The sequence below is a fragment of the Bison bison genome, unplaced genomic scaffold, assembly GCF_000754665.1.
Source record: "Bison bison bison isolate TAMUID 2011002044 unplaced genomic scaffold, Bison_UMD1.0 scf7180017864048, whole genome shotgun sequence".
Taxonomy (NCBI): Eukaryota; Metazoa; Chordata; class Mammalia; order Artiodactyla; family Bovidae; genus Bison; species Bison bison.
Window position 1 is genome coordinate 1,497,101 of NW_011494620.1, and position 10,535 is coordinate 1,507,635.

Here is a 10,535-nt window from a genome sequence, read left to right on the forward strand (position 1 = left end):
GAGGGAGCGGAACCGGGGCGGGGGCAGGGGGGGCAAAAGGAGGTGGGGCCAAGGACAGCAGACTTCTTATAAACCCGACGGAATGGTTTCAAATTATAAACATGAATAACACTGATTAAAAATAAAAAATATTATTTACTAGAAGAAGGTACAAAGAATCCATTTCAAAAATTACTCATAAACGGGGTCAAATTATACCTTAACGTTAACTGGGAAGACTTCAGGTGAGGTAGAGTTCAGAGGATGGAGATTATATATATTTATATTTAACATTTAATGCTACTCATACTCAAGCAATTCTGAATCAAAGAGATGGCTGCAGTCTTTCAACTTGAGCAATACAGTGTGTACTATACCTTGATGTTTTCTAACACCTAGAAACTCTACTAGGATTTTGTGAAAGTTACGAGAAAAATTTCAGTGAATCTTTGGACTAAGTCCTCTTAAGAAAACTGTCTAAGGTGACACCTACATGGAAACGAGTAGATGCACAATTTAATTTCTAAAACTTACACTGCATAAGAAAAAACCCACATCAGCTCTATAGTGTTTCCTGATTGAAGTTTAAGAACAGAGATGTTTAAATAAAAACAATGAGACATTACTGCTTATCAGGCTGATACATGCCTATTTGATGGTTCTCCTTTATGGGTACAAAAGAAACATTATTGGATCCTAAAGAGAGATGTGAGAGGTTAAAGTTTTAAGTCAATCAAATCTCAAATTAAGTAATTAGAAAGGCGTGCACATGAACATAAAATTTACAGAAGAAAAAAAAACCAAAACACATTCTTTAACTTAAAAACACATAAAACCTGGGAATGGTGCTGGCCAATAGGGCAGCCACTATCCATGTGTGGCTGGCCTGAACCGACAGGTACTACACTCTCAAGGCACAGTACAAAGAAAAGAACGTAAAATAGTTCAATATCTTTTTCATACTGAATGCATGCCAAAATGACCATGCTTATATTGTGCTAAAGATAACATTAAATTTGATCTTTCTACTTTTTAATGTGGCTCCTACAAAGTTTAAAATTACACATATGGCTTGCATTTGTGTCTTCTATTGTATTTCTGTTGGACAGTGCTGCCTTAGAACAATCCTGACAAGGAAATTTCATGATTTTAAAGTCATCAAGCCTAAAACCCTACTGCTCTCCATTTTAAATCCTTCCTTTCAAACTACAAAGAACCTAGCTCTTTAACCCTAGATTTGGACATAACCGCTTAATGAAAAATACCTACAGCAGAGGTGTGTTTCTGGAGTGGCTTCTTAGAGTCTCTGATTTTGGAGTCCATTAACTATCAGTATATTTTCTTCTCCAACAACATAACAGAAACATGCATTTAAATTAAAAGACCAAATATAAGTACTTAAAAAAGAAAATTTAACCTAGGGAAAAAGGATTTAAAAACATTTTAATTCTGAAACTCCAGTTTCTTTAAAGTTATTTGGGAAGATTAGATGACATCTATTTCTAGGGGGTAACAAATATTTGCAAACACATGCATGAAAGTTATATAGACTACATGAATGGATATCTACTGGAATAATTATGCAGACTCCTGCCACAAACAGAATTCACACGGAACCCAGAACTAGCACTGAGTATTAATTCTTACAACAATATTTACTGAGTAGCTATGATGGGTCAGGCACTCTCTTAGACAGTGAACTATACCATATGTTAATATTTTATATTCTGTCATAAATGTTATAACATTTAATCATTGCTAATCCATTTACTTTTTTGTTTTTAAAGTGTGCAACCAACTAGGATTTTCTGCTCTTGTGGAGCTTATGTTTTAATAGAGAAAAAGAAACATTACACAAATAAAACACTACAGATGTGACAGGTGCAAAGGTTTATGGTGCTCCAACAGCATACAGTAGGGGCATCTGGTCTACTACAGAGAGTAAGGGCAGGTTGTCCTAAGGAAGATCTGAAGGATAAGTGGATGCTGACGGAGAGGCAGTGGGTGGTGAGAAGGGAAGAAACTGCATGTGGAGACTCAGGTGGGCAAAATTATAAAATCAATATTGATGCTGATATCATTATCACTCTCAAGGCCCAGGGAAGGCACTCAAAGGCAATGGGAAGCAAAGAGCTGTGTCTGATCATTTCTAATTTTTGAAGAGATCCCCCTGGCTGCAGCACAGTAACTGATGTTCTATGGAGCTTTTAATTCTGAAACTGGAGTTTCAGAATTAAAATGACCAAACTGATGGTGGTGAAGAGGAAGAGAAATGAAGGGACAGTTAGAATGACTCCAGGTTTCAGGCTTCTGTGTCATACTGTTAGTCCCTAAACAGGCTGAGAGCTGACGTGAGGTCTGGGATGAAGAGAGGCTGAGAGAAGTGTATTTTAAGATAGAGTGCTCTGAAGTACTGAATGTTGCTGATGGTTCATCAAGATGGTAAGTAGTCATATTAAATAAAATAGCTGGATTTAATGATAGGAGGGTAACGAGATGTCTAGATGGGGGGACAGGTGAGGAATGGCAAGTAGGAAGATGGAGACAATGAATACAGACCATTTTTCCAGGAGAAAGTTGGCTGTGGAAGGAAAGAGGGCTGGGGCTGGAGGGGTGCTGGTGGCTGGTGTCAATGGAGACCATGTTTTTCTAATGGTGAGGGAAATTTAAACTTGAAAAAACTGATGAGAAAAACATGGTTGAGAGAAAAGGCTAAAGACACAAGAGAGAAAATAAGTGAACAGGCCTGGGTTCTTAGAAGGTGGAAGGGGATGCAGAGACCCAAGAACTGGCCTTAGGCAGGAGAGGGAACTCACTCCTGTCAAAGAAAAAAGAGAAACTAGATACCCTTTTCTGCTTTGATATTTCTAAATTTTTCTTCAAAGGAAAAAAGGAAGCTTAAGGAAATAGGATGTTTTCAGGCCTCTTGATTGATACTGTCTACAATTAAGGTGAATATATAACTTCATACCCTATATGGGATTTGAGATTTTAAAAATAAGAACCAAACCAGTATAGGCACAGATTAAGTTTACAGATACAAGTATGAATTTTGTTTAAACCTGGAGGTTCATTATGAGAATACAGGGTTGCTTCCCATTAGCTGGAGTAACTGCTGCATAAGAAGACATACCAGACACATGCCGGTTAGGAACCTACCATCGTTCAATGTGGAGAGATGAAAACGTCCGTGACGCTGCTTCTCGAGTTAATAATTTGAACCCACACTGTGTGTCCCTGATTCCTTTGACACAAAGGAACCACACCAGAAAGTGGAACCCATACATGAGAAGAGTACGGAAGTAAGAACGCTGCAACAAAGACAAAATATAAATGACTTTTGCATTTATCTATAAAGGAGACATTGAAAACAATCTGACTGCAGAGAACTGCAATTTAATGTTTAATTGACTGGGTAGCTCTCACACATGAACACCACCATCCCATTAGCTGCCCTGGAGAAGTCTATTCTAGACACTGAGGATGTCTACTGCTTGGAGCTGGGCAGGGGCTAGAGAAGTAGTTACTTCCTTCCTGGAGGTTTAGTCAGACAAGAAGAACCACAGTGACTGTGAGAGCTGAGGCTTCAGAAACCTGCACAGCAGTTGGGGGCGCTGCTATGAGCAAGAGGAACATCTCCTCCACTGTCTTTTGTGCCTCTGTGCCCCAAACATACTTTAGTTTCAAAAAAGGTGAGTTACCAGAATATCTTGGAAAAATGAAAAATGAAGTTAACCTGAAGTTTGATACCTGGCTAATGAGAATACAACAGCAGGGGTCAGCAAGAGTGTTGCAGAAGCCACAGACCATCAAGGAGTTTGAAACAAATACCCAGTCTCCCTAATTAAGTATGACAGATATTTCTGATAAAATATACTTTAACAGGCTAAGTTCTTTAATATTTTGGAAATTAAATTTAAGTAGTCTTTTGTCTAAGTATTCCCTATTCTTAGCAGTCATTAATTTTATTATTAGTAGTAACACAACATGTATTTTATTCTTAAAACAATGAAAACTTAAAAGCATAAGAAAAACAGATCAGTAATTATCATGGCAGTCAAGACTTTCATATTTAGGATTAAAAAAAGATAAGATCTCTTAAAATTTTCTATAATTATGGTAATAGAAACCCATGGAATGATATATTACATATGCACGTAAGAAACCCAGTAAAAGTCTATGCAAAATAATATCTCATCCTAGTAAATCAAGGTCCTTCCCTCCTTTTGGCTTTTCTTTTTCATTACTGTAATCTTTAGGATCGTTCTTCATTCACATGACTTTTTCTATCACCAAGAAACAAAATCATGACTCAACAGTCACATAAGATGACCTAAGAGAAAAGCCGCTGCACTGAGCAGGCCTGTATTTGAATCCTGGCTCCATTAATAATTAGGCTGACCTTGAGCATGTTACTTCCACTCTCTAAATCCCACTTCCCTCATCTAGAATAAAAATGCCTGCCTCACAAAGGTAAAGATTAAATGGTATAATATTAAAGTCTTTAGCCTGGTGTTTGGTACAGGAAGTAACAGACACTTAATAAATGCTTTTAATAAGGGAAGGAGGTTTGAAAGCTCACTTTAACCTCCTGACCGAATTTCACTTGTGTATTAAATAGGACAAGAAGGGAAGGAAGAATAAAATATCAAACTTATCTAGATGGTACTGAAACAAAGTCTTTGGAAAGCTCTGACACTTCTCCCTGGTCACCTAGAATCATGAGTTATGTTTTGATGTAAGTATGTCTTACCTCGTTAAGCAGATAGGGCAAAACCCTCATCTTAACATACTCTGGGAATCTCACAACAGCTTGCTCAGTGCCTTCCATTTAAAATATTTCCAATAAAGACTGGTTGGCTGACTAAACCTCCAAAAGAGCACTTATGCTCAGGAAAGGAACAAATAGAAATCGAAAGACAGAAAAATAAAAATTAAAAGGTAGAAAAACAATACCTATAAACAAGTTCTTGAATGATTTTTAATGTGACTGAGATGAGCTTACTAGGAGCCAAATAAAAATATTCATGACTGCTTTTGCTTGGATGTTAATAGAAGATTTTTGTTTGTTTTAGGATAATGGCTATCTAAAAGAAAACCAAAACAAAACACAAACATGTGGAGTTCACATGAGGACTTTAAGTTATTTGGTTTCTAACATATTGAAAAGCGTAACAATATAAACAACAGGATCTTTAATTTTTAAAACTTGAAAAAGTCTCTTAAAGTTTAGAAGACATATAAAAACACAGACCTATTTAGTTAAAAGAAGGAAACAAAGTCATAGGAGAGCATTATATGAACTTCTGAAGTAGATATTTTAAAATATTTACTATTTTAATATTAATAATTTCTAATATTTATGAAACATAAGGAATTCAGGTGAAATTTAAAGCTGACTGGTTATTTTATTATCTTAAAAAGAGAAGTTAAAGAAGTCTCAAGATTTAAGCAAAGACTCTTCAAAATATAACCTAAAGAGATCAAACAAGCAGTAATGGATTCTATTTTGAATCCTTTAAAAATGATAAATTTGAGAATACCGAGACAGTATAAACATAACTGTTTCAACTGTTACACACAACATATGGGCATATGAACACATTTAAGGAAGCTTAAATGACCCCACCGATGCTGTATCATGCACGTTTGTCTTCCAAGAGGGCAACAGAACAGACGGTAGGATTAACTGAGAATATGTATAAAGGTGTTTAGGAAAGGTAAGTCTGAAAACTACACAGTTTAGCTGCCAAAGTTGCTGTTTACTGTGTTAATTAATACTCCTGTAACTTTCTCACTGTCCACAGATCGATCACCATGGAGGATTTGCATCACCTATAGGACATTAAAAGAACCCAAGTGTCCAAGAAGTGGATGGTCGTACCGCAGTTTCCTGGACATGTGGCCAATGGATGTGTTGCCCCTTGGAGATGACCTTCTCTATGACAGACACACTTCTATGAGACTCACCTGGACTTGAACTACAAGCCTACTCAGCAGGAGTTATACACAGTGGCTCCAGTGGATAACTGCTGATCAGTTTACCCTTTCTCTCTGGAGCAGCTGCCAGTTCTATAGAGCCCCAAAGCACTATGTCAGTCACTAAGTTTTAGAGACGGAGGAAGGGATGGACAGATGACAAGAGAAAAGAGATCCTGGGGTAGATCCCTTGATGACTGGTTAAAAGCAGCACTAAGTAGAAGAAGGTCCAGATCATAGCACAATCCCATTCTAAATACTATTTTGAAAAAATTCAAAGAGTTTTCAACTAATGGAAGTGAAAAGAATTTACATCGTCAAAAACAAAACCAAAAACCATAATTCCCTTCTATTGCCAACAAACAATAACAGGTCCCAACCATTTCTTTTCTAGATTACTTCAACTGCTTCCTATTTCTCCAACGTTTTTCCTTTCCAAGTTTCCTATAATTTTTCCCCATTTATATATTTTTTTAAAAAAGGAAAAAATTTACTCACAAAACCCTTAAATTAATATGTCTGTTTTCATTAAGTATTTTTGTTTGAATAGATTTTTTACACAAACAAGTATACTGCATTTATAGTATCATACTGTTTTTCATACAACCTAACATTTTAGTATTTCCCTACATTATTATACAGTCTCCACTGTGAAGTGAAGTGAAAGTCGCTTAGTCGTGTCTGACTCTTTGTGACCCCATGGACTACATAGTTCATGGAATTCTCCAGGCCAGAATACTGGAGTGGTAGCCTTTCCTTTCTCCAGGGGATCTTCCCAACCCAGGGGTTGAACCCAGGTCTCCCACATTGCAGGCGGATTCTTTACCAGCTGAGCCACCAGGGAAGCCCACTAGCATCTATTTTATTGCTGTATGCCATTTCATCCAGGGGAAATATATACAGCTTCTAGCATCAGGATACAATATTTTATAGTTTCTAATATTTCACAATTAAAAATCATGTTCTGAACATCTTGCACATACACTTTTCCTTTCCTTATCTCTTGTGTATCAGTGAACTGATGAAGTTGGACTAGCTAGCCTCTAACTTCTTTCAGCACTAAACTTCTAGGAGTTTGATATTCTCTATGGTTAACAGATTAATCTTTTCCAAATACCTGTAAGATTTCATAGGGTTACAGAGTTATATTTGGACAAAATGCTGAAGAAGATACAATAATTTATTTCTTAAATAAAAAAAAAGGAGAGTTCAAGTTTTCACATTTGAGCAAAATCCTTAAGGGATTTAATGGTTCTGCTATCAGTATACCTTGGGAAAGAATTAGAATTTTTTCATGTCCTATTTGAGAATCACTGAGGGAAAGGGTCAATCTTATATTCCATTGGTTCTCAAATTCTGGTTGCATAGGGTGACCTGGGAAACTTAAAACTGCAGACTCTTGGCTAGAATCTGATTTAGTGTCTGAGACTGGCCTAGGAAAGTGCATTAAAGAAAAACACAAAGAAAACGCGCCCCAGATGATTATGACCTTCCTCTGAAAACTACCGCTTTATGCTCAATCTACGTGACCACTCTAGCAGATGAACATAAAAGAATATAATGGACAATTACTGAGCCTGATTCATTAGGTCTACATTTTTACATGAAAAAGAATTAAAATAAAAAACACTGCATAGAATGATTCTTTGTTATATTTTTTCCTTGAAGTCACTCCAGCTTCTTAGTCTAATCTGTAAATTACCACCTGAAGAAGTTAATGTCTTCACTGATTTTTTTAATATACTGAAAAGGGCAGCACAACTTTACTCACGTGAAGTTATGTTGCTTTTCTAAGGGAAACAGGTTTTAAAAATTTAAACTTTGAATAAAATTTAAAATATAGTATTTCAGTGTGCTGACATGAGAAAAACTAAAGGCAAGTTCATTGGTTCCAAAACGCATCATCTGGAGAAATTTGCCTTATAACTGAATGGGGACGCTCTTTGTGTCTTCAAAAAAGAGCTGCCTGCATCCTAAATCAAAGTGAAGTCTATAGTCTCCCTTTACACTCATGAAAAAGAAAAAAAAAAAAAAATCAATTCCTGTATGTGCTAGTATTTCCTTTTGAAAGGAACCTCATTTTTATGAGATTAATTATGAAAGCTTAAGCTTATTTCATGCTAATGTATATGTAAAAAAGAAAGAAAAAAAAAAAAGGATGCATGATTGATGAAAGCCTCACCTGAGCAATGGATTCTTTTTCCAAATGAGCTCGAGATCCACAAGCGATAGCCATTTGATCCTGAAGGAAGAAGCAATGAAATCAGTATCACTAATAAAAACATTTGCTTTCAATGTAAATATCATATTTTTTAGAAACTATTTTTTTAATGTTAAGTATCTTTAAAGGTTTACTGAGGAGTTCGGAATCTTAAAGAAGTCTAATTGTATTTACTGAGATGATAGTTTTCCCTCTAAATATAAGAGGCATGGATTATTTCAGAATTCATATATTTAAGCGGTTTTTCTAACTGAAAATACTTTGTCAATATAATTATAAGAAAAACTAGTAGTATTAGAAAGAAAAGGGTTATCTGTAGATAGTGTGATTTTATATGTAATCACTGCATTATGGAAAACCCAAGAATATCAACTGAAAACTGATTACGAATAAGAGAATGTATTACGAGAATGTAAAAGATGAGTGGGCACAAAATGAATATATGTATAATATTTTAGTCTTATATGTAGATACAATGATCAGATAATCATAATGGAAGCAAAGACAATATTAATAACACAAATAAAAAGGAAAAATTTATAATCTTTACAAGAAATGTAGCAAGATCTAAATAAAGGAAACATACAAATGCAACCAAAGGAAAGAAAAATATCCAATCACAGAGGGCAGACCATGACCATGGATGAGAGGATGTGATTACAGTATTAAAAAGGCAACTCCCTAAGCTAACCTTTAAATTTAAAGCCATATCAATAGAAACATAAAAATATTTTTTCACTGATTTACATAAGCTAATTTGGAAGTTAATATTGAAAAATAAAGAACCAAGAAGAGCCAAGAATATTCTAAGAGTGAGAAAAGACTAGTGCCAGAGGATTTAAAGTTACATTAGAAAGCTAAAAATAATTAAAACTAAAGTTGTTGTTTAGTCACTAAGTGTGTCTGACTCTTTCACAACCCCATGGACTGTAGTACCCACAGATCCCTCTGTCCATGGGATCTCCCAGGCAAGAATACTGGAGTGCCATTTCCTTCTTCAGGAGATCTTCCCAACCCAGGGATTGAACCCATGTCTTCTGCACTGCAGGGGGAATCTTTACCACTGAGCCACCAGGGAAGCTAGAAAAACCAAGGTGCTATGCTGTGCTTAGTCACTTAGTCGTGTCCGACTCTGAGACCCCATGGACTGTAGCCTGCCAGGCTCCTCTGTCCATGGGATTCTCCAGGCAAGAATACTGGAGTCGGCTGCCATACCCTCCTCCAGGGGATCTTTCCAACCCAGGGATTGAACCCAGGTTTCCCACATTGTAGGCAGATTCTTTACTGTCTGAGCCACCAGGAAGCCCAAGAATACTGGAGTGGGTAGCTTCTCCCTTCTCCAGGGAAACATCCTGAGCCAGGAATCAACCAGGGTCTCCTGCATTGCAGGCAGATTCTTTACCAGCTGAGCTACCAGGGAGCCCGAAAAACTAAGGTGTGTGTGTTAGTCACTCTGTTGCGTCCGACTCTGTGACTCCAGGGACTGCAGCCCACCAGGCTCTTCTGTGAATGGAATTTCTCAGGTAAGAATACTGGAGTGGGTTGCCATTTCCTTCTCCAAATGATCCCAAGGAAGGCACAAATATACAAATCCCAGAAGAATTTATCAACTTGACAAGAAAATCTTAAAGATTATTGCGTGGCAAAACAAGAAAAATCCAACCACATTAAAAATTAAAAGACAAATAAATTGGGGCAAAATACAGCAATTTATATTACAGACAAAAGGGTAATTTCCAAATAAAGTGCTCCTACAAATTATTAAGAAAAGTACTCAACAACTGATTTGGAAAGAGGTGAAGGTTATAAACACAAATTCACAAAAATAGGAAGTGGAAATACCTTTTAAATCACTGAGAAGATTCCTACCGCAATCATACTTATACCAAGAGCAATGTAAATAAAATCTATTAATGTTTTACCATATTGTACACACACGTTCTATATAGACAGCAATTTGAAAACTGTTACCTCAATTACAAATATGTACATAATTTGATGCAGCAATTTAACAGCTAGGGATTCTTCCCATAATAAACTTGCATATGTGTAAAATGACATCTATCTAAGGTTGAACACTTCAGTATTGTTTGAAGAAGCAAACCTGTACGTCCATCCAAAGGGACTGGCTATGGAGCTGTGAAGAATAAGAAGGATTCTGATGTACACAGACGGCTCACTCTCCCAGATAGGTTGTGAAATGCAAACAACAGGAACAATGCACAGGGTGTATTTAAAAAATAAAGAATACAACACCCATCTTCTAGGTGGACATGTGGAAATGGATGACTCTAACTTCTGAGAGTGACTGGGTGACTGAGAAAGGCAGAGCGAGGTTCACTGCATACCTTCTTAT

At 36.5% G+C, this 10,535-nt stretch overlaps 1 protein-coding gene across 4 annotated transcripts in view; it reads right to left on the reverse strand.

The window, feature by feature from the left end:
• The window catches only part of ALG5 (ALG5, dolichyl-phosphate beta-glucosyltransferase), a 27,331-nt gene that overhangs the window by 6,049 nt on the left and 10,747 nt on the right, over positions 1-10,535 (reverse strand). For all 4 annotated transcript variants that reach the window (XM_010835625.1, XM_010835626.1, XM_010835627.1 and 1 more), the window contains 2 exons: positions 8,141-8,200; positions 3,139-3,290 (listed from right to left, as the gene is read on the reverse strand). In XM_010835625.1, coding sequence (XP_010833927.1) covers positions 3,139-3,290; positions 8,141-8,200 — 212 coding nt within the window. The remainder of the gene's footprint in view (positions 1-3,138; positions 3,291-8,140; positions 8,201-10,535) is intronic.